Source organism: Ursus arctos, unplaced genomic scaffold (assembly GCF_023065955.2).
Source record: "Ursus arctos isolate Adak ecotype North America unplaced genomic scaffold, UrsArc2.0 scaffold_2, whole genome shotgun sequence".
Lineage (NCBI taxonomy): Eukaryota > Metazoa > Chordata > Mammalia > Carnivora > Ursidae > Ursus > Ursus arctos.
Genome location: NW_026622874.1, coordinates 62,846,934 through 62,871,421, shown reverse-complemented (window position 1 = coordinate 62,871,421; position 24,488 = coordinate 62,846,934). Strand labels below are relative to the sequence as shown.

Genomic DNA, 24,488 nt, shown 5'->3' with positions numbered 1-24,488 from the left:
AGTTACCAACACTGAGATTTGGGGTATGTCATGGAAGCTCCCTCGCTGAGCTCTTCACTCCCCAGTGCTAATTGTAAGAGTGTTTTCCTCTGCCCACCTGCCAGGTGGTTTTGAGGACCCAACACTTCCAATGATGTGAATGATGCTCTTTGCACATGTGAAGGGCTGGATACATGCTGTTTGTCATGAGTGAGGCAACCAAGGGCCATCCCCACAGAAGGAAGTCCCAGCCCAAGGGAACAGTCTGCAATTCTAACCCAGCAACGAGAAAAATGACTGTGTAATGTTTTTGAAAATTTTCTTCCATATTGTTCATGACTTATTCTATTTTATTATTCAGAATGACTTTGGCCACACTTGGTGACCACCCACTCTCTAGGTATGGCTCTGGGGTGGGAGAGGGAAGACCACATCTCCTAACAGAACCAAAGGGCCCACTGACGTGTTCTGCTCCAATGAAAGAGTGGTTTTCTTCCTAAGATAAAATTTGTTTTCAATCTCTAGATTATTGACACAGGTCAATATTAGGTATTTTTTAAGATTTATTTATTTATTTGTTTGTTTGTTTGTTTATTTATTTATTTATTTATTTATTTGAGAGACTGAGAGCATGCATGTGGGGGAAGGGCAGAGGCAGAGAGAGAGAGAGAGAGAACCTCAAGCAGATTCCCCACAGAGTGTGGAGTCTGACGTGGGGCTCGATCCCAGGACCCTGAGATCATGACCTGAGCCGAAGCCAAGATTTGGTGCTCGACTGACTGAACCACGCAGGTGCCCCGATATTGGTTTTTAAATGGTAATTTCTGGGATGCCTGGGGGGCTCAGTCAGTGAAGCATCTGCCTTTGGCTCAGGTCATGATTCTAGGCCCTGGGATTGAGCCCCACATCGGGCTCCCTGCTCAGCCGGGAGCCTGCTTCCCCCTCTGCCTGCCATTTCCCCTGCTTGTGTTCTCTCTCTGTGTCAAATAAATAAATAAAATCTTTTAAAAATAATAATAATAAATAAATTGTAATTTCTTCATAAACATATAATAGGATCCTACCGTAACACTATTTTATAATCTCTCTTTTATAAAGATTTTATTTCTTTATTTGAGAGAGAAAGAGAGCATGAGTGGGGACAGGGCAGAGGAAGAGGGACAAGCAGACCCCCGGCTGAGCAGGGAGCCCGATGATGCAGGGCTCCATCCCAGGACTCTGAGATCATGACCAGAGCTGCAGTCAGTTGCTTAACCAACTAAGCCACCCATAATCCCCTATAATCCCCTTTTGTTTACTTAGCTACCTATCATGTATCTCTCTCTACATCAAAAAGTATGTATTTACTTCATACAAAACTACACACTATTCCCTTTTGTGAATATACAATAATTAACCTAACCACTCCCCTAAAATTGGGTGATTTGATTGTTTTCAGCATAATTAATACCCCAATAATGAACTTTCTTATGCAATCACCACTTAGCTTGATCTATTTTGCATATTTTGATTTGCAGTTGAGTGAAGGTTAGAGGTAGTTAAGATTTTTTAAGTGAGGAATCTTAACCAGTATTTGTCCATGATGGGGAAGTAGTGCTAATGGTCTGTGGTTTCTGTCCCTGGAGGACAGCCTAAAAGGAATTTTGTCGACTCTGACCCAACAGCAAGTCTGGCTCAAAGACCACCAGGACCACTTTCCATTCTAGTAAACATGAAAGAAGTAGAGGGGCTGCAGGGCCCCTGGGCTTCCCCCATCATGCACAGCCTCTCTTGACTCAGGAACATCCTTCCCCTTCTGGGAAGCTATGGCAGCTTCCCTCAGAAATGCAGAAGTTGGGTGCTGGTTCCGGACCCAGACATCGGCTTCCTGTGGGGAGAGAAAAGGAAGTGATTTTGCCAGTGCTTCCTGATATCCGGAGATCTAGTCCGACGCCCTCTGCATGTGCCACACTGTCCTCTGCTGCCCGTTCATAGGTACTGTCCTCTCTTCTCCTTTCAAGGCGCAGACCACCCCCCACTCATGTGGGGCCATCTGAGGCAACGTGGAGTTCGACAGACGCTGCAGCATCATCCCTTTCCAAGCCAGTGAAGTGAGGGTCACTACTCATTCTTCCCACGAACACTTACTGAGGTCATCTGTGGAGCAGGCACCATCGGACATGGATGATGTCGTGGTAAACACACGGTGAAGTCTTTGGCCTCACAGAGCTTACATTCTGGGGGGAGAGACAAGATAAATGAAATACATGGCGTTTCATGTATTGATAAATGTTTTACAAAGACGGTGAAGGAGATGAGGAAAGAGCTGCTCTGCTGGACGAGCGAGCCAGGCAAGGCCTCACTGATAAGGTGACATGGGAGCAGATGAAGAGAAGGACCATGCTGCTGGCTGGGGGGATAATCGAAACAGAAGGAACAGCCAGTGCAAAGGCCCTGATGCAGGGGAGTGCCGAGCATTACCTAGGAATGCCAAGGCGGCTGCGGTGATGGGCGGCATGCGGGGAAGCGATGAGGGAAGAGGGCAGAAAGTGTGTCTGGGAGCCAGGAGGCATAGCCAGAGCCTTGCAGCCATGCTCACACCCGGACTTCTACTTTAATGGAACATGGAGAGTCACTTCGGGGGAGTTTTGAGAGTTTCAATAATGCCCACCTGACTGGGCATCGGCTCAGAGCAGGATCATGAACACGCGCTTGTACTGCGGTTCCAGGAAGCCTCTTGACAACAGGAACCAAGGGCCTTAAAACGGTTAAAGCCAACCATTAGTAACAACGTAGAATAAAAGATCCCATTGGTAAATAGAAAAAAAAAAAGTAAGGACAAGGTACCTCACAGTAAGCCAAGCAAAACATTGCAGAACTTACATAAAGACATTTTCAAACTCTAATGAGTAAGACAACACAAGATTTAAATAACACTGCCATGCAAACCCTATTCTCACACTCTCAGCACTGTAAATGTTATTTATATATTTATTTTTCATGAATGTTATTTATGTAGTTACTTGTTAATTATTTATGTGTAAGTTTGATGTAATTTTGATAAAAATACAGAATTCATTTTTTTGTCTTTTTACTAGATAAGCTCATTTTAAAGTTCACATGAGCAAATAAGCCTAAGGAAATAAGGATGATCGGAGAAATTTTGAAAGAACACTAAAGGGTACAAGCTGCATGGTATCTGAAAGTGTATTTAAAACCATGAGAATCGTAAAGCTGAGAAAAAAAATGAAATCCTTGGGAACCAATCTACAACACTAGTTGGAGACTCCAGCACCCCACTCTCAGCAACTGATGGAGCAAAGGTGGATACGGAACCACTGGACAACACCACCGAGCAATGGACGCAGTGACATTCCCAGGACCCTCCCCCTACAGCAGCCTGCGCCATCTTTCCAATTGCACATGGAACGTTCACCGTGACAGACTATATTCAGACTCTTCCCTGGGTGATGAATCAAAACTTAACAAGAATAAAATAGCTGATAGTCCATCTATGGACTCTGAGAAACAAACTGAGGACTTCAGAGGGGAGGGGGGTGGGGAATGGGATAGGCTGTTGATGGGTAGTAAGGAGGGCACGTATTGCATGGTGCACTGGGTGTTATACGCAACTAATGAATCATCGAACTTTACATCAGAAACTAGGGATGTACTGTATGGTGACTAACATAATATAATAAAAAATATTATTATAATAAAAAATTTAATTTAAAAAAAGAATAAAATAGCTGAAATCACACAGAATATGCTCTCCAACCATAATGGAATAAAACTAGAAATTAATTTCAGAAAGAAACAGTAAAATCTACACACTCAATGCAATCCCTATCAAAATATCATCGATATTTTTCACAGAGCTGGAACAAACAATCCTAACATTTGAATGGAACCAGAAAGGACCCTGAATAACCAGGGGAACGTTGAAAGAGAAAACGAAAGCTGTGGGCATCACAACACCTGACTTCACGCCATATTACAAAGCTGTGATCATCAAGACAGCATGGTACTGGCACAAAAACAGACACATAGATCAATGGAACAGAATAGAAAACCCAGAAATGGACCCTCAACTCTATGGTTTACTAATCTTCAACAAAGCAGGAAAGAATATCCAATGGAAAAAAAGACAGTTTCTTCAATAAATGGTGCTGGGAAAATTGGACAGCCACAGGCAGAAGAATGAAACTGGACCATCCTTTTACACCATACACAAAGATAAACTCAAAATGCATGAAAGACCTCAATGTGAGACAGGAATCCATCAAAATTCTAGAGAAGAATACAGAAAGCAACCTCCTCAACCTCGGCCACAGCAACTTCTTGCTGGACACATCTCCAAAGGCAAGGAAACAAAAGCAAAAATGAACTATTGGGACCTCATCACAATAAAAAGCTTCTGCACAGCAAAGGAAACAGTCAACAAAACTAAAAGGCAAACTACGAAATGTGAGATGGTATTTGCAAAAGACATATCAGATAAAGGGCTGGTATCCAAGAGCTAAAAAGAACTTCTCAAATTCAACATCCAAAAAACAAATAATCCAGTCAAGAAATGGGCAGAAGACATGAACAGACACTACTCCAAAGAAGACACACAAATGGCCAACAGGCACATGAAGAAATGTTCCACATCACTTGCCATCAGGGAAATACAAATCAAAACCACAATGAGATACGACATTACACCAGTTAGAATGGCTAAAATTAATAAGACAGAAACAATGAATGTTGACAAGGATGTGGAGAAAAGGGGAGCCTCTTACACTGTTGGTGGGAATGCAAGCTGGTACAGCCACTGTGGAAAACAGTATGGAGGCTCCTCAAGATGTTGAAAATAGAGCTACCCTACGACCCAGCAACTGCACTACGGGGTATTTACCCCTAAGATACAGATGTAGTGAAACGAAGGGGCACCTGCACTCAATGTTCATAGCAGCAATGTCCACAATAGCCAAACTGTGGAAGGAATCGAGATGTCCTTCCACAGACGAATGGATAAAGAAGATGTGGTTCATATACACAATGAGATATTACTCAGGCATCAGAAAGGATGAATACCTACCATTTGCATTGACATGGATGGAACTGGGGGCGTATTATGCGAAGAGAAGTAAGTCAATCAGAGGATGATAATTGTCATATGGTTTCACTCATGTGGAACATAAGGAATAGTGCAGAGGATCATAGGGGAAGGGAGGGAAACTGAATGGGAAGAAATCAGAGAAGGAGACAAACCATGAGAGACTCTTGACTCTGGGAAACAAACGGAGGGCTGCAGATAGAGAGGTGGGTGGGGGGATGGGGCAACTGGGTGATGGGCATTAAGGAGGGCAGGTGATGAGATGAGCACTGGGTGTTATATACAACTAATGAATCACTGAACATTATATCAAAAACTAATGATGTACTACATGTTGGCTAATTGCATCTAAATAAAAAATGAATAAACTGGAAAACAAAAACAAAAAATATTTCAAACAAGGGGAAGTCAAAACACATAGTAGACCCATCCTCATAAAGAGCGTCTACTGAAACTCTACAGCTCACATCATACTTAAGGTGAAAAACCAAGTAGTTCTTCCCTAAGAATAGAAGCAAGACAATGATACCTGTTCTCACCACTCTTATTCCATAAGACAGGATGTTCTAACCACTACAATAAGGCGAGAGCAATAAAAAGGCATACGGATTAGAAAAGAAGAAATAGTACTGCCTCTATCTGTAGATGGCATGACTGTCTACACAGGAAGCCCCCAAGAATCTGCCAAAAACAAACAAAACCCTTCCCAGAACTAAAAAGTGAGTTCTATCCAGCCAAGGGATTCAAGACTGACACAGAAAAATCAACCGTATTTCTGTTTTCTGACAGCAAACAAGTGGAAATAAAAATAAAGCACACGCTATTTACCATTTCTTCAAAGAAAAATGAAAGACTTAGCTATTAATCCAACAAGATTATGTACCCCATCTGTATGCTCAAAGCTAAGAAATGCAAATGAAAGCAATCAAAGACCCACGTATTTGAAGAGACGTACTGTGTTTGTGGATTGGAAGGTTCAGTGTAATACACATTTCAATTCTTCCTACACTGATCTGGAGGTTTAACAAAATTGCTATCAGAATCTCAACAAGGGGGGCGCCTGGGTGGCACAGCAGTTAAGCGTCTGCCTTCAGCTCAGGGCGTGATCCCGGCGTTACGGGATCGAGTCCCACATCAGGCTCTTCCGCTATGAGCCTGCTTCTTCCTCTCCCACTCCCCCTGCTTGTGTTCCCTCTCTCGCTGGCTGTCTCTATCCTGTCGAATAAATAAATAAATCTTTAAAAAAAAACAAAGAATCTCAACAAGGGTTCTATAGACATACACAAACATACCCTAAATGTGTATGGAAAGAGAAATGGTCTAGAATAGGCGAAAACAGTTTTGGAAAAGAATAGAGTAGCAGCAATCACTCTTCCCAATGTTAAGAGTTACTGAGTAGGTCTAGGAAGCAAGACTGGGCAGTATCGTCAGAGGGACAGACACAAAGCCAGTGGAATGAATAAAAAACCCAAAAATAGAACCACACAAATATGTCCTGTTAAAATTTGATAAAGGGGCAAAAACAAGCCAATGGGGAGAAGTAGTCTTTTAAACAAATGGTATTGGAGCATTGAATATTCACAGGCAAAACCAAACATAAAAACAGAACTCTCAACCTAACTCACATGCCTTATACAGAAATCACTCAAGGTGAATCATGGGCTTAAATATCAAAGGTATAGCTATAAAATTTTAGGGAAAATAAGAAGGATAATATCTTCAGGATCTCCAAATAAGCAAAGATTTATTAGATTTAACACTAAAAATATAATTCATGAAAAGGAAAATTGGTAAATCAGGCCTCATAAAAACTTAAAACTTGCTTTGCAAAGGCTCCTGTTAAGAGGATGAACATCAAAGCTATGGGTGGGAGAAAATATTTTTAAACCACGGAGCCAACAAAGTACTGGTGTCTAGGCCATGTTTTAAAGACATCAAAATTAGCCAGTAGGAAAACTGAAGACCCTCTATGAAACAGACAGAAGACATTCATCAGAGAGGACATAACATGGCAAGGAAGCCCAAGAGGAGAGTGCAACACAGCTACTAGAGAAAAACCAACATAAACCAGAGCTGTCACTACACACCAGCCAGAGGGGCTGAAAGGGAAGACAAAGTCTGGCACTCGGTGCTGCTGATGGTGTGGAGGGCAAGGTCACGTGGACACTGCCGGGGTCGTGAAACAGCGCGTCCACACCAGAGAATAACTGGGCAGATTTAAAAAAGGTATATCAAAAATGGACTTACCATATAACCCAGCACTTATGCGCAGAGAAATGAATACTTATTTTTAAGCAGAAACTTGTACATAAATGCTTACAGCAGCTTTATTCATAATAGCCCAAACTTGAAACCTACCCAAACGTTCTTCCACAATTGAATGGTTCAGCAAAGTGCGTTGCATTCTGTGATAAAAGAGGAACAAACAATTGATGCAGGCAAAGACTCATGATCCTCAAGGAGTTGTGCTGAGCAAAAAAACGCCAGCCCCAAAAGGGTACATCCTACATGATTCCGTTCGTAAAACACTTGTGCGATGACATCGTTTTACAGGTAGAGACCAGGTGAATGGCTGCTCGGCGCTAGGGAAGGGTGCGGAGGGGCTGGACAGCGCAAGAGGACAGTTAAGTACCTTGACTGTTGCGATAATTACAGGAAGTCGCACACGTGATCAAATTGCATACAGCCACATACACACAGACACACACCCACAAGTCAGTCAAATAAATGCATGACAACTAGTGAACTCTGAGAAAGCTCTATGATGGCACCAATGCCCGCGCGCTGAGTTTGGCGTGCCCCGCAGTAACGAAAGACGTTAGCGCTGCTGGAGACTGACTGCAGAAGGCAGTAGAGAGGATCCTCAAAATACAAAAAATAGAACCACCACATGATCCAGCAATTCCAGTCCTGGGAATATATCGAGAGGAAAGGAACACACGGACTGGAGAAGATGTCTGCACCCCATGTTACCACAGCATTAGTCACAGTAGGCAAGACATGGAAGCAGCGTCCAGTGCATGGACGCTCGCGTGGATGAAGACGTGTGTGTACAAACATGCAACAGACAACAAACGAACAAATCAATAAAACAAGAACGTCCGCTCTTTTCGGCCACCTGGATGGACCTTGAGAGCAGGATACTAAGCAAAGTCAGTCAGACAGAGAAAGACCAATACTGTGTGATCTCACAGTATCTATACTTGGAATCTAAAAGAACCAAGCTCAGAGAGACTCATCCACTCAACTCTCTGGTCAGACTGTGCTCTCTGGGCGTTGTCAGCCACCTTTTACTTTGACAATCACTTCACAGGGCTCTAGGCACACCACAGTGCAGGCGATGTCGGGGTCACATTGGTCTTCAATCCCCCGAGACCTCAGACCCAGGCTGTGGAATGGAGTCTGCTCAGATTCATGACAGGGATCATGGAAAATGGTAGGAACCCCGTTTTCAATGCCACAGCTCAAAGCTTCCTGGACTCTCTGCTACCACCTTTGCCTGTGGCTTGCCCGTCCTGGGGAAGCAACGCTCCCATGTGCTGTCCGAGGTGACCTTGTGTTTTGTTGTGCGGGGGCCTGGATTGGTGTGGTGAAACACTGCGCTGGGGATTTCCTCATACAGATGGTGGGCTATGTTTAGAACTACAGGGTGGTTTCCCAGGCAGCTGAACTTGCTGACAGGAGCCCCTTTTCCTCCTTGGTAGCAGACGATGGCCACGGACATCTGCTTAGATCCTTCAGCTCTGCCTTGGGCATCTCTGCTCTCTGGAGAGGGGCTTCAGTACCCCACGTTCCAAAACGGCCTCATCTTCCTGGACAATATCTGCCTGACAGCTGCTTCTGCAGCTTGAAACAGAGCTTTTCTGCTGGTACCTGTAGCCGTTCCTAATCATCTCAGTCCTGGAGAGACAGGAACGCCCGTGGCATCAGACCTTTGAGGGTTTAGGATGTTATTCTTCAATAAATGGTGCTGGGAAAATTGGTCAGCTACATGCAAAAGAATGAGACTTGATCACTCTCTCACACCATACACAAAGATAAACTCCAAATAGATGAAAGACCTCGATGTGAGACAGGAATCCATCAAAATCCTAGAGGAGAACATAGGCAGCAACCTCTACGACATCGGCCAAAGCAACCTTTTTCATGACACATCTCCAAAGTCAAGAGAAACAAAAGAGAAAATGAACTTGTGAGACTTCATCAAGATAAAAAGCTTCTGCACAGCCAAGGAAACAGTCAAAAAAACTAAGAGGCAGCCCACGGAATGGGAGAAGATATTTGCAAATGACACTACAGATAAAAGACTGGTATCCAAGATCTACAAAGAACTTCTCAAACTCAATACACGAGAAACAAATTAACAAATCATAAAATGGGCAGAAGATATGAACAGACACTTTGCCAATGAAGACATACAAATGGCTAACAGACACATAAAAAAATGTTCAAAATCATTAGCTATCAGGGAAATTAAAATCAAAACCACACTAAGATACCACCTTACGCCAGTTAGAATGGCAAAAATAGACAAGGCAGGAAACAACAATTGTTGGAGAGGATATGGAGAAAGGGGATCCCTCCTACATTGTTGGTGGGAATGCAAGTTGGTACAGCCACTCTGGAAAACAGTGTGGAGGTCCCTTAAAAAGTTAAAAATTGAGCTACCCTATAATCCAGCAATTGCACTACTGGGTATTTACCCCAAAGATACAGACGTAGTGAAGAGAAGAGCCATATGCACCCCAATGTTCATAGCAGCATTGTCCACAATAGCTAAATTGTGGAAGGAGCCGAGATGCCCTTCAACAGATGACTGGATTGAGAAGATGTGGTCCATATATACAATGGAATATTACTCAGCTATCAGAAAGAACGAGTTCTCAACATTTGCTGCAACATGGAGAGCACTGGAGGAGATAATGCTAAGTGAAATAAGTCAAGCAGAGAAAGACAATTATCATATGGTTTCTCTCATCTATGGAACATAAGAACTAGGAAGATCGGTAGGAGAAGAAAGGGATAAAGAAAGGGGGGGTAATCAGAAGGGGGAATGAAGCATGAGAGACTATGGACTCTGAGAAACAAACTGAGGGCTTCAGAGGGGAGGGGGTGGGGGAATGGGATAGGCTGGTGATGGGTATTAAGGAGGGCATGTATTGCATGGTGCACTGGGTGTTATATGCAACTAATGAATCATCGAACTTTACATCAAAAATCAGGGATGTACTGTATGGTGACTAACATAATATAATAAAAAATATTAGTATAAGAAAAAATAAAGAAAGAACAAATAAATAAATAAATAAATAAATAAATAAATAGGAACCTGTCACAGTCACTGACCATACCCTGGCTCTCCCCATACTCACTTTAGGCTAATGGCCAGACCTAGAATATAGCCAGGAGAAGGTGCTCCTCGCGGCCACCACCTACTGGCCTAATGCACCAGACTCCAGGCTGACCCTTCACAGGCTGTGCTAGATCTTGAAACACCAACACCATCCCCCCACCAAAGGAAACAAGAGAAAAGAGGATTTTGAAAATCTTTGTATGTCAGCATCAGTGACCTGGGTTAGTAGAGGGCAGGAGAGCATTGTCGGGGAGGCACCAGTGGGACCGACACATCAGACAGGAAGTCTGCCACCCACAGACTTCCTCCCAAAGTCCCCAAGAGCCTGAGAGGGGGGTTATTTCATATTTAACTGGACCTGCTCCCGAAGCTTCAGGGTCCTTCTGCTCGAGCGGGCATGAGAGACCTCCAAACAAGGCCTACTGTGAAGGGAAGTGACCCCTTGCCTTCATGGCTCTTCCCATTCTCATAGCAATCTCCTCCATCCTGGGGACATGGAGGCAAGAAGGTAAAAGATCACAAAATTTCTGGAAGGGCTACAAGATTTAAGAGATTGAGGAGTCCCACCTATGCTAATCTCAGAACCTTCACCCCCTTGTGTGGCTACAGTTTCATGAGTTCCCCTTCTCCTGGTTTTCGTGAGCCTCCGGGGATGATGGTGCCGTAAGACACAAGGCTTGCAGATGCCTGCCTCAGTGACCATTGTCTGTCTAACCCCTTTTGCCAAAGGCTACAGGGATGAGCTCTCCTGTTCTGCAGGTCGTGGTTGTTCTGAGGATATGTTGGTCCCTACCTACGGTCCCTACAACATCCGCCCGTTCTCCTGGGCTTGGGTGAGGTTTTGCTCGCCCAACCTGGAAAGCCCCAAACTGAGAGGGACCAGACATCTACAGAAAAAAAGGAGAAACGTGGAGCTGAAGAACACTGCAAGAATCCTTTTCTGCAGGAAATCCCCCTTTCCCCAGCTGGGTGTCATCTCCAGAAGGGAGGCATGGATGCTCGGATAAGAGGAGCCTGCTCCGAAATCCTAAGACAGCCTACGTCCTCTTGTTCAGATAATAAACTGGCGGGAGCACACCAGATTTCCTCTCATAGCTTAAAACTGTCATGTAATCAGTCAAGAGAAGAGCTAGCTTTTATCAGGAAAGTTCTCTATAAAAGCAAAAGCTCTATTAAAAGCTTTTAAAAATATTCTATTTTTCAGGAATCTGTCCTTTGAAAACATATAATTGTTCATCTCTACGCTGTCGCCCTTTGTGCTGTCCATCGGTGGGCTAGTGACTCTTAATCTGATGTTCCTGGATCTTTTCTGAAAGTTTTGAATCTCCCAATTTATCTGAAAAACTCTTACCTTTGTGTGCTTGTGTCTCTGGGCAGGGAGGGGGATAAAATGTCAATACATTACGGCAAAATCCCAAGGAGCATGTAATAAGGAGGAGCCATCCAATCTGTCACCTGTTTCTTGCTTAGCTGTCAGGACTTACTGTTAAATCCTTGGTTCGTGGTTGGAAGGATCCAGTGGCATCATTTCTTCCCTACCTCTGATCCTGCTGTTCACCCTCATCTTTGTCACACAATCTTTTTCCTTCTCGGACATTGCGTTGACTTAACCACTTTCCTCTCTTTTTCCCGCTGATTAGAAGCTTACCCAGAGCCTGTACTTGCCCACAATTCTAGAGGGTGAAGCATCGAAGAGGTGGCAAGACAGAAGGCGTACGGACGCACGCGGGTATGACTTCTTTGGTACGCTCCATCCTCCCATACAGTCAACGAGGCAGCCTGGAGTCTGAGCCTCAGATGCTGCCCCCTCCAGCTTCCCACTCCCCGTAGACTCCAAACATAAGTCATCAGAGACAGGTTTGCACCTGCCAGCCTAGATAAGCTCTGGCTTACTCCAAATCCTGTGGACGCTCTATATTCTTGGAGCAGACTGACTTAGGGAAAAGACGTCAAGAAGGTCTATAGCCAGGTTAAAAAGAGCTACCTTTGGAAGTTGGATCTGAAATTGCTAGCAAGGTGTTCGTTTGTCTCATTTATTTTTTCCCAGTATTGCTCCCTAGTTGGCTGACTGGAGATGATCCAGGTGTTCTGAGTTATCTGACCTAAGTATCTTCTTAATCTTATTCCACTGATGGCATTAGGTGGACATGGGCAGGTTCCAACATGGAGAGAGAAAGATTTTTGCTGGAAAAAGGAGCTTCTAATGCTGGTGTGACCTTTTCTCCCCCACTGAGAAAGCAAGCAAGCTTCCCTAGGAGGACCCTAGCCATAGGGTGAAGACACCTCACATTTTAAGGAGCATTTCCGATCAATACACACTCATCGGAGAAACTCTGTGAAGAAGAACATTTGTATTCTCAGCACCTGTGGGGTGAAGAGTGGGGATAATGCTGATTGCCACACAGAGAGCTTTCCTACTTCCTTTTTCATTTTTCTATAAAATCCCTGCTCAGCCACAGTGCTGGATCCTGACTTCACTGTCCATGGGGCTAGACTCTGCTCTAGGACCTGAGCTGCCCCTTACTGTCGTGGGGATAACGCCTCGCCTCCAGTCTCATGCTGCTGTGGTCACTGCTTCTGGTCCTTGGTGAGTAGGATTCTGGAGCAGGACTTGGGTGGAGCAGGCATCCCAGAGCCTGCTCGTGAGCGCACATCTCTCCGAGGGGGTGAGTAGGGATGGGCCCCAGCTTCTAACTCAGGACCAGCAGGCATCATGCAGATCAGCACCGAGCAGAGCGGGTTCCCGGGAAAACAGAGGACTATGCCTCTCTTCTGCGAATACTGATGCCCTTCTCTCTCTTTAAAACATCCACTTCTGCTTTATCTCTTGGAAAATCGGAATGCTTCTTAAAAGGACATCAAAGGAATGTCCTATTAGGGTAAATCCTAGCTCCAGCCCCACTGAAATCCTGCTCTGTCCCAGCCCCACTCCCACACCAAGCCACCACGTCCAGGCCCGTTGTCTTTCTTTCCTCGACTTACACTTTGGAGTGGCTTCAAGTCCCGCCAACTGTAGATGAGACCGCACCGCCTCTGATAAATCCGACCTCGCGCGTGGACGCGAACACGGTGCTGGATCGCGAATAGGGAAGGAGACGGAACAGCTGCACAAGATGCGAGCAGACACCTCGCTTCCTCCCGGGCCTTCCTGGCTCCTGCGTTGCCAGCAGGCGGGTGACCTGTCTCAAACAAGAGTCAGTCTTAACAAGAGAAGGTGTGAGAGGAGCAAGGGCAGCACGACACTTGAGAATCTGCCCGCGTGACACGCGGCTCCGTAACAGGAAAGGACGAAGTTACGAACCGCTTGGGTCTTGAGTACTTGATTCTACGGGGAGTCGTTTGTGGGTGAGGGAAAGAGGAAGCAAGCCGCGCCGGAGGGAGAAAGGAATAGACAGGATGAGGGGAGGAGGACAGAAGGGACGAGAAGTGGGGGGTAAAGGGAAGAAGACACGGAGGGGGAGGGGGGCAGAGAGACCAGTGGGGGAGGGCGTGGAGGTTATGGTTCTGGGACTCGTGCAGCCCCTGGCCGGGTGGTGATCTCTGCCTCTTCCCTTGCAGGCGCGGTGGATGCCCAGTCTGGTGAGTTACCTTTGTTCTCTTCCGTCTCTGGGAGGCACTCACTCTGCAGGCGAGGCAGGGGCCTCCTGTCCAGCCCCTCAGCTGAGCTGCGGGGGCCGGGGCCGGGACTGGGGTGGGGTGAGCGGGAGGCCGGTCCCCACCGGGCAGGAGCGCCCCGGTGTCCCTTCGTCTCTGCGCTGCTACCTGCCTGCCTGATGGGCTGAACCCCCCAACCTGTCCGGACAATGAATTCTTTCCTCCTTGCTGCTGAGCCCTCAGACCAGAAAGAAGTTACCCAGGAAGGGAAAGCAAACCATTCACAGTTACTGTTGAGTAAATAGTCTCCACATTCTCCCGGCTCCGAACCCCCAGCAGCACCAGAGGCCACGATGGGAAACACGTTTACCACAGAGAGACAACTGGACGCTGGGGAGACGCCGTGCCTAAAACAGGGCCATCCCCTGAACGTTCCCCTGGCCTGCAAACGAGCCACCTAACTTGTCTTATTAGACTGGAAAGTTACATTTTCCCTTGAACTCCTCCTTCAAGGAAGTATTCACCCTCCTACAAGGGGGAGAGGAGGGCAGCCTTGCATAGCTGATAGGTTTATATCTGATGATACAAACTGTATCACTTTTGCTGGGATTTTAAGTGAGACTCGTCTGGGTGAGCCTCGTAGGAGCCGGTGAGATGTGCGCGTATGCACTTGTGCTTCATTCTGGGGAGTGGGTCTGTAAGTCAAACGTCAGAGTTAAGGCCACTCTCCCAAGTATCTCCCAGCCAGATCCTGGCTCCAGACTCAGTAAGGCCCAGAGTTGGCTCTTACTTATCTCTAGCCCTGCCATTACCACCAGCTTGGTCACGTGAGTCTTCTTTCTCAAACATTCTTTGATCAAACTGACTTCATCTCTACGTGCCCAATCTCCATGTGGAGGAAGAAAACTTCTGGCCTCCTGGAAGGCTTAAGATGTGTCTCTTTCTGTCAGCGTTTCTGACCCACTGCCATGTCCGCCTCCTGGTCCACCAGTAAGACTCTCGAAGTGGCTGAGCGGTCTGGAGGGAGCAGTGGTCTCTGAACTTATTAAGAACAAAAATTCTGAGCATGCACGTCCCACATGTTATGTAGACAGAGATCCCTGGAGGGAGATATTGTGAGCATTGCAAAATATATACAAAAACAGAAAAATCAAAAATGAGAAATTGTTTCATGTAATATGGAAGTCCCACCTCTTTCTGGATCCCATTTTGGAGCTTGGACCTCGAGCCCAGGCGAGGGTGGTCTGCTTTCCGAGGCAGTTCCCTGAGAGCTAGCGGGCCTTCCCTCTACCATAAACTCACAGCTACAGGGCAGAGCCATGGACAAAACAAAGACTCCCGGCGCTCCCTCTTTCTCCATCCCATCCCTCCACGTCCAACTCTGCCTCTCTTCACGCTGAAGGGGAATGAAGGGTCCAAGGTCAGTCCTGGGATTAGACTTTTTATCAGAATGGCAAACATCTTTGCAATTCAGCCCAAGGCACTACAATTCTAATTTGATATTTGAACCTGAATTTCTAGCTCAGTTGTCAGCTGAAACAATTTCCCCCCAAAGCCCCAGGCTGCAGGGTTGGGTCAATAGCATATTGGGCTGGCTGTCTTTCCTCTGTGCAAACTTCCAGCTCGGAACTTCAAGCCCCTCCAGCCTATTGGTTTCCTTCCCCTGATGGGGCAGATCCAAGCACAAAGCTGCCCTTAGCTCTGGGGACCATGGTCCTCCCAGGGCAGGCAAGGCCCTGAACAAGCAGAGGAGCCCACCCCTTCTTACAGGGGCCATCGAGCATGGATTCTCAGAAGCCTCTGGAACAGGCATTCGGGAAGGGCTGGTTCCAGGTACTGACGCTCCAGCCCTGGGGTGACTGTCCCAGCTGCTGGATTGTTTCATCAGGAAGAAGACACCAGGAAGGCCTTTGAATTGTACCCGCTGGGCTGAGCCTCCAAGAATGAGAGACGCAGAGAAAGTTGATCCTGGCTGTCACAGGGACAGGAGGTCACCTTGAGCGGATACAGAGATATAAATGTCGTTTCAAAATCAGTATTTGAAATGGAATGGAGACTTTTTTTAAACAGACATAACACTAACAGGATGTATGGAAGACACAAGATGTCGGTAGGGTCCCAAGGGATCTGTGCCCCACAGCTGTGTGTGTGTCTGTGTGGGTGTGTTTGCATGTGTGTGCACGTCACCCCTCCCCCATGCGAGCGGCAGTCAGGGCGCCGGGGCCGGGTGGGGGCAGGGCTGGCCCCGCAGGTGTCTGGCATCTTTTGCAGACTGGCTGAGCATTGACATGCCGCGCCACGTGTATGAAGGAGACGAGGTGGTTGTGAGGTGCTCCGGGGACAGCAGTGACATGATAGGGAAAGTGATGTACTACAAGGATGGATCTCTGCTGGCCACTTACCACGGCATCTCGAGCCACACCATCTCAAATGCAAGACCCGGTGACAGCGGGTCCTACTCCTGTGAGGTCCACGAGCTGTTCTTCTACAGATTTAGGACAGGAAAAACGAGAGCTGCATGGCTCACTGTCCAAGGTGAGGCTTCACTGTTCGAGGGCCCATGAGAGGGGAACCGGAGTGTGGGGCAGGGGACACTGCCCAGGGAGGGAGCAATGGTGGGTGGCTGTGTGTCCCCGGCTCTGGGTCTATGAATCCTGCTCCCTGGGGCTGAGAAGACAGAGCTCCTCTCCGCAGGGCCTGCACACTCTGTGACGTCTGCTCTGTTCCATCTCTCCCTCTAGAGCTGTTTCCAACACCCACGCTGACCGTTGGGCCCTTGCAGCCCACCGAGGGGAGCTCAGTGACCCTGTCCTGTGACACCCGGCTCCCCTGGGACAGGTCAGGGACGCAGCTCCGCTACTCCTTCTTCAGGGATGACCACACCCTGAGATCGGACGGGAGCTCATCAGAGTTTCAGATCTCGGCCATACAGAAAGAGGACTCGGGATACTACTGGTGTGAGGTGGCAACAACCTCCCACAGCGTCTCGAAGCAGAGTCATCGGTCCCACGTGCTTGTGCAGAGTGAGTCCCAGGGGCAGGGCTGCAGGCTGCGTCGGGGTCCAGCAGAGTTGAGCAGGGCTCCCGGGGAGACCCCAGCTGTGTCTCCCCTGTCCCTGCAGGTTTGGTGGGTTTGGCGGGTATGGGGCTCCAGGGACTCCCCTGGGCTCTGCTCTATCGGTAGCCACAGGGGTACCATCTCCCTAGAGCCCTGCTCTCGCAGTCTGAGAAATGACCATCATAAGCTCTCCCCGGAGCAGCGTCTGTTACGCTCAGCGAACAAGAGACAAGTAATCGCGGTGTCTGTGTGCAGGGAGCTGCCCCCACCAGGAAGCATCCCTAACCCAGGGGGAGCCACGGCAATAGCAGCAGTGGCAGGAAGAGCTCCCAGCGCTGAAAAGGCGCTTCCCGAGTGCCAGGCCTGAAGCCGTCTGCTGTGCTCAGTTCTAGAAGGACCCCTCTGGTGTCCAGAAATCCCTGGACAGGGAGGACTTCCGGAAGTTTACCAAGACAGGCCCTGCTCTGAGCAGGTCTAGGGGGAGCCCGCAGAGCCTGGGGAACAGTCCTGTGATGGGATCTGTAATTTGGGTGCATTAGTATCTCCATTTCACACACGAGGAAACAAAGCACAGAGCCGCCAAGTGCCCTGCCCGGGTAACCCAGCATGGAAGCGGCCCAGCTGGACTGGGACCCCAGACCTGCTGACGCCAGCGTCAGCCCCTGCCGCAGCCCCTGCGGGTGGACAGCAGTGCTGACTACGGCTGCCAGGCGCTGGACCCTCCTGTGAGACAGCTGCTGGACGGGACTCTCCCTTCACCATCACCATAGCTCTGTCAGCTGGCACCAGGCTCCACACTCGATCTTCGAGGAAACGCGGGGCCAGAGAGATGAACCGACCAGGAACATGCGATGAATGAGGCCGCCCCGGTGCATCAGAGATGAGGAGGGAGCAAGGTCACTGCGGGCCAGTCATTACCGAGGGCTGATGAGTGTGAAGGAAGAGCGAGGCTGCAGTTTACGGTGTGGGGCCGCAGGTGGCCCTGACGCGGGGGGCCTCAGCGTCCTCCCTCCCCCCAAACACTCCTCTGCCTACACCACGCTTCCAGCAACAACACCGGCCCTGTGCCCAGCAGGTGGCGCCACCTGCACCCCAGGCCATCACCTGCCCTCTCGTGTTCACTCAGGCCTCCCGGTGTCTGCAGCACTCCCGGAGATCCACCCCGCCCTCATCGGCCCTCTTGTGTTCTAGTGGGTGTCCTGGTGTCTAGAATGCTCCCAGAGACCCACCCCGCCCTCACCTGCCCTCTCGTGTTCTCGTGGGTGTCCCGGTGTCTACAGCGTTCCTGGAGACCCAGCCCCGCCCTCAACGGCCCTCTCGTGTTCGCGCAGGCGTCCTGGAGTCTAGAATGCTCCTGGAGACCCAGCCCTCCCTCACCCGCCCTCTCGTGTTCGCGCAGGCGTCCCGGTGTCTGGAGCGCTCCTAGAGACCCAGCCCCAGGGGGGCCGGCTGCTGGCAGGGGAGCGTCTGGTCCTCGTCTGCTCCGTGGCTGAAGGCACAGGGGACACCACGTTCTCCTGGCACAGAGAGGACACGGGGGAGCGTCTGGGCAGCAAGCGTCAGCGCTCCCGGAGAGCAGAGCTGGAGATCCCCGCTGTCGGGGGGAGCCACGCGGGCCGCTACTACTGCACGGCGGACAACGGCCACGGCCTGGCCCGCAGCGGGGCCCTGAACGTCACTGTCACAGGTGTGGAGCGCTCTCCCGTCGCCCAGTCACTGCAGCAGTCTCTGTCTGTGGCAGTGAGGGTGTGCCAAGGATGAGGAGGGACGGGCGTGAGGAGGTGAAGAAGCCAGCTGACCACAGCGGCTTGTCGGGGATGGGGATGGGGATGGCGGCAGTGGCAGACAAGCTGGAGGAGAGGGACGAAGGGACACGAGGTGTCCCTCATGGCTGGAGGGACCCTGCAAGGACCCGGACGAGGACAGAGTGGGCTGTAAGTCCGTCCAGCAGGAGAGACACTCTCTGATGGCCCCCTGTCTCTCTCAGTTCCAGCGTCCCGCCCCGTCCTCACCCTCAGGGCGCCCGGAACTCGGGCCGTGGTCAAGGACGTGATGGAGCTTCGCTGTGAGGCCCAGAGCGGCTCTCCCCCGATCCTGTACCGGTTTTATCACGAGAATGTCACCCTGGGGAACATCTCGGCCCCCTCTGGAGGAGGAGCGTCCTTCAGCCTGTCTCTGACCACAGAACATTCTGGAAACTACTCCTGCGAGGCCGACAATGGCCTGGGGCCCCAGCGCAGCAAGGCGGTGTCACTCAGTGTCACAGGTGAGACATGTCTGTATCTCCTTCTAGAGGACCAACTGCGGTTATGCCAAGCGTCCTTTCCGCAGGATGATCCTGCCATTGGGAAACTGGTCTTCAGCTCTCGGGGCTCCGCTCTGCATTGGCCTTAACCCCGCCGACCCCACCGCACCCACCCCTGGCTGGGACCAGCCGCGCTGGCAGCGGGTAGGCGGGGCGAGCAGGGGACCAGGGGAGCATCGCACGCGCGGAGCTCGGGGTGAGCAAGAGGTTCCATGAGCCTCGTCAATACTCAGGAAACAGCGGAAAAAACATGAACAAACAGATTCTGGGATCCAAACCTTCAGCGGGGTTCTGTTGCTCAGTCTCCAGAACAACTCTCATTTTATGGCCGAGGAAATGGGGTTTAGATTCGGTACCTTTCCCAGGCCGCTCTGCCGCTGGGCTGGGGGGGTAGGGTCAGCAAGCACTGCGGTGGCCACACGATTTCCCCTCCAACTCATCAGTGTGGAGCCGTGCACGATAGGGGCCCTCCTCCGGGAAGTCATCGGGCTCCTGCCGAGCCCTTCGTGGCCACCATATCCTCGTGGGCAGTAGCCACAGGACTTTCTGGTTTGGGCGTCAGGGACAGGTGGGATTTCAGAAGCGCGGCGTGGTCGCTGCGCTCCGCAGCCGTTTGAAACGGTGTTGGACTCACCTGCTACTTGAATCCCCTCTGGAATCGGCCGCAAGGACTTCCCGAGCCTGCGAGATCTTGACCCCCAGCGTCAGATCTGCTTGCTTATCAGTCTTTCCCATTTTTCTATCCTTTGTTAAGATAATTTGGGTGATTTTACCCAAAGGGTTGGGCATTTTATCTAGATTCTCAAATTCATCACGTCCTGTTGGCCGGTCTCTCATCCAGGTTTAGACAGCCTCCACATTCGTGATAAAGCTCTCCGCTCCCTGCTCCGCGGGGTGCGTGACTTCCTCCCGAATCAGATGGGCCCACGGCCGCCTGTGTGATGGCTTTTTCCAGACTCAGCGGCACTTTCATAACTCAAATCTATTTGGGTCTTGGTTTTCTAGTTCGTTTGGCTCTAATTCATCTTCTCCCTCGCCTTCAGTATATCTTTCCTTCTTTTTGCTTTAGGCTTATTTTATGTTGCCCCTTCCTTAACCTCTCCAATAAATGCTTATTGACTCTTCATCTTTATCTGCACATAGTAAATGCATCTAAAACACAGGTTTCTTGTAAGTACTGCTTTCATCCCCCCTTATCAGTGTCAGTGTCTAACATTTTCATTTGTTTAATTTCTAAAGTATGCGGAATATGGGTTTTCATTCCTTTTATAACTGGAGACTTAAAATTCATTATGCATAGATTTCGCTTTTATCCTTTATTTCATTAGTTTCTTATAGATTTCTCCTTGTCCTTGTGGTTACACGTGATCGAAGATCGTGGACTGCGGGACTTTTACTTTGGGGAACTTACTAAGAATATCTTTATGGCCTAACACACAGTCAGGATTTTTTAAATGCTATATATGGAATTTGACTTAATTTAATTTATTTATTTGAGAGAGAGAGAGCGAGTGAGAGCAGGGGGAGAGCCAGAGGGACAGAACAAATCCTCAGGCAGACACCGCACTAAGCACAGAGCCCAACGTGGGGCTCGATCCCATGACCCCGAGATCGTGACCTGAGCCGAAACCGAGAGTCAGATGTTTAAGCGACCGAGCCACTCAGGCACCCCTCTATATGGAATTTGAAAAGAAATGTGAATTTTCTGCTTGGGATATACAAAGGTCGGTGTTTATTTTTCTATCCGATGAAGCTGGTTGGTGACCTAGTCAGTCTCCATGACGCCTTACATACGCTTCGCGTTTTCAGTCTGTGAGTTTCTGAGAATCACACGCACATGCTTCCTGTGATTCTTCCAGGTTTGCTGTTTCTGCAGGGGCTCTGCTGTGAATCTGCTAAGTGCTCGTGTCAGATGGGGCACTTCGGTTGCAAAGGATAGAAATGCCATGCAAACTGGGCCAGAAAAACAAAAAACAAAAAAACAAGTGTAGCTGGTGGGAGAGCGGGGACCAGACGTGGCTTAGTGCGTGGCCGGCTCTCAGGGTCCTGTCCTTTGCCTCCCCTCTCTCTGTTGTGTCTCTCCGTCATGTTTGTTCTCAGGAGGGAGGCTGCTCTGACAGCTCTGGGCTCCATCCTTCCTCCCTGCTGGAGACGCTCCAGAAAAGGCCTCCTGACCAATCACTCTGGTTTGGAAAAGCAAACAAACAAACAGGCAGAGCACAGGTTGACCCTGTGGCATGTTTGTCCCCCTGCAGAAGGAGCGGGCTTGGGATGGGTGAGGTCACGAACAGGGTGTGAGGCAGCTCTCAGGAGTCCCCAGGCTCCATCTCTAGGGAAGACCTAGTTCCAGCCTTCTCTCAGTTTTTCTAAGATCGTTCTTAGATCTTTGTCTCCAGAATGCAGGGTTGCTCTTCCCAGGGGTCTCTAGGTGGCGGCTGCCCTTAGGAGATGGATTCCCAATGTCAGCAAGCCCTCTACCCCACCCCACTCCACCCCCACCAAACAGCCTCTCCTGTTTGCCTCCCACATTTCTGAATCTGCTCCGATGCCTCCTGTTTGCAGAGCCCCCACCCAAAATCCGCTTGACAAACGGTCCCCATCGCTGCGAAGGGCGGGTGGAGGTGGAGCAGGACGGCCGCTGGGGTACCGTGTGTGATGACGGCTGGGACATGAAGGACGTGGCCGTGGTGTGCCGGGAGCTGGGCTGCGGAGCGGCCAAGCACACCCCTGCTGGCGTGCTGTACCCGCCGTTGGCGGAGGAGGACCAGTCCGTGTTTATTCAAGTGGCCCTGTGCGAGGGCACCGAGGATGCGCTGGCTGAATGTGAGCGGGTTGAAGCCTTTGACTGTGATCACAGTGAGGATGCAGGTGCAGCGTGTGAAGGTGAGGGCAGGGCCCGGGGTGCGGACTGGGCACCCAGCTCTGAGAACTGTCCCTCCACTCTCCACGGCCACCTCCAGGCCGCTCCGCTGTTCGCCACGGGACAGTGGTCAGGACAGCCCCAGAGTTCACGTGAGGTTATGCAGGGTCGGAAAGGACTCTGTGCGTGCTGGTATTAGCCCGTATCTGGCACCTGGAAAGGCAGAGCACTGATGTTTTCATGGCTGTGAGTTGGGGCGTAATACTAGGGAAATGATTTTGAGGCCTCAGGATTTTAGTGATTCTGATCCGGGCCACCCAGCTTGTATTGCTCTGCCATCCTCTCAGCTTCCCAGAGGCCTCCCCCGAAACACTCTGCGTCAGCATCGGTCCCAGAATCGGAGGCATGCTGGCTGGGGAAGATCTGCGTGCTGTTTCCAACCCGGGATTCCAATGGGACACGGGCCCGGGGAGGCGGGGGGGGGGGGGGGGGGAGTCGGAAAGGCTTTGGGTCCATCAAGGAAACCAGGCCACAAACCGTCAAGGACAGAGCTCCCTGAGGTGGAGGTAAAGTCAAGAAAGCCGGCACAGATCGCAAAGCCTGCACAGAGCTTGTGACCGGGTGAGGCCAGTGGGACTGCTCGCCCAGCCCCAGCCCCCCGCTCTGGTGGAGCACCCCAGTCTCTCGGGCTGGGACTCGGGGAGCAGCGTTGGGGGGTCCTGTGGAGAGACGGCTTCAGAACCACTGGACCGACGCCCAGCGTCAGGAGCATGTGAAGGCCTGTGGCTCATTCAGGGACATGGCATCAGCGTTGGGCACAGGGAGGGATCCAGGATTTCGGGTCCACTGTGCGGGGCTTCAGGCCTGTCTCCCCCACTCACCAGCCATACAAGTAGCAAACTTCTCTGATGCTCATGATTTCTGTCCGAGAAGTGGGACAATACCTGGTCCAGCGTCCTCACAGAACTGGGACCCATCACACACTCACCACTCATGAAGACCTTCCTTCTGGAAGGAGTCCCGGGCACGCTCAGACTGCAGATCTGGGACGGTCTCCCCTGGAGGGTGGGTCTGGGGCTCGGGCTGGCCTTCTTCCTTACTCTGGGCCTCACTTCTCGGTTGAGACCTTTGATTTGTCTGGACAATCCCTTCCTGGACCATCCCCTCCTTACCACCTTTTTACTTTTCTCTGCAGTGTTCTTGCCTCATTTTTCTTGAAGACTGGCAGTTTCTCCCTTTGGGCCTCTCAGGCCTGGGTGGCCCCCAGCGCTGGAGGGACCTGAGCCCCTCATCTGTGGCTCTCAAGGCCCCTCAGCAGGACTGCAAGGTGCCTCCTACACCAGGGCCTCCACCCCGCCTGCATCTGGGGCCACAGCAGCTCCCAGAGGAGCCAGACTTGGTGACACCCTGGCCCAGTCCCCAGACTTTCCAGTGTCTTCCCAGGGATCTTTGGGGATCCCAGTACTGTCTCCTTGAAAGACATGGCCGCTCCCAAGGACACAACAAACAAGGAACGAACGGAAATGGGCCCTTCATCTGCTAGAAATGTGGGCATTTCATTTCCATTCCTTTTTTTTAAAAAGATTTATTTATTTTAGAGAGAGAAAGTGGGGGGGGGGGAGGGACGGGGGCAGAGAGAGAGAATCTCAAGCAGACTCCATGCTGACCAAGGAGCCCAATGGGGGGCTCGATCTCATGACCCTGGGATCATGAGCTGGGCCGAAATCAAGAGTTAGACACAACCAACTGAGCCACCCAGGGGACCCATCATTTCCGTTCTAAGTGTACTGGAAAGAAACCAGCTTTGAAAAGTTTCTTTTAGGGGTGCCTGGGTGGCTCAGTCATTAAGCGTCTGCCTTCGGCTCAGGGCGAGATCCCAGGGCCGTGGGATCGAGCCCCGCATGGGGCTCCCTGCTCAGTGGGGAGCCTGCTTCTCCCTCTCCCACGCCCCCTGCTGGTGTTCCTCTCTCGCTGGCTGTCTCTCTCTCTGTCCAATAAATAAATAAAATCTTAAAAAAAAAATTCTTTTTGAATACTTTCTTAAATTACAAATATAAAGCACATTAGACAAAAAAGAAAAGAATCAGCCAGGATTCTAATATTCGGATGTAACTGCTATTAATATGCTGGTTTTCTAAGGCATTTTATGAATATATGAATATATCTGAGTGATGGCGTACTTTTGAGGTTATTGTACTGTAAACTGCATATCACTATACTGCTTATTAAATTTAACAATACAATGTTAACAGACACGGTA

General features: G+C 49.8%; 1 protein-coding gene and 1 long non-coding RNA gene across 4 annotated transcripts; one reads left to right on the top strand and one right to left on the bottom strand.

The window, feature by feature from the left end:
• Positions 1 to 510: 510 nt before the first annotated feature.
• Positions 511 to 13,787, bottom strand: LOC113246668 (uncharacterized). 2 transcript variants are annotated; one of them, XR_008960495.1, is made up of 5 exons: positions 13,395 to 13,787; positions 7,418 to 7,464; positions 2,630 to 2,716; positions 2,107 to 2,195; positions 511 to 1,846 (listed from the first exon to the last, which is right to left on the bottom strand). It is a non-coding gene; the product is annotated as an uncharacterized LOC113246668 (long non-coding RNA). The 2 variants fall into 2 exon arrangements; XR_006408371.3 differs by lacking the exon at positions 7,418 to 7,464 and having other exon boundaries at positions 512 to 1,846.
• LOC113246667 (Fc receptor-like protein 2) lies at positions 12,781 to 24,250 on the top strand. 2 transcript variants are annotated; one of them, XM_044379847.3, is made up of 9 exons: positions 12,781 to 12,999; positions 13,971 to 13,991; positions 15,895 to 16,116; positions 16,278 to 16,541; positions 16,748 to 17,029; positions 18,463 to 18,750; positions 19,051 to 19,329; positions 21,931 to 22,251; positions 23,424 to 24,250. In XM_044379847.3, exons 4-9 carry the CDS (start codon positions 16,295 to 16,297, stop codon positions 23,444 to 23,446), a joined length of 1,440 nt encoding a protein of 479 aa, XP_044235782.2. In that variant the 5' UTR covers positions 12,781 to 12,999; positions 13,971 to 13,991; positions 15,895 to 16,116; positions 16,278 to 16,294; the 3' UTR covers positions 23,447 to 24,250. The 2 variants fall into 2 exon arrangements, with proteins under 2 accessions (XP_044235782.2, XP_026343110.2); XM_026487325.4 differs by lacking the exon at positions 15,895 to 16,116.
• The last annotated feature ends 238 nt before the right edge of the window (positions 24,251 to 24,488 follow it).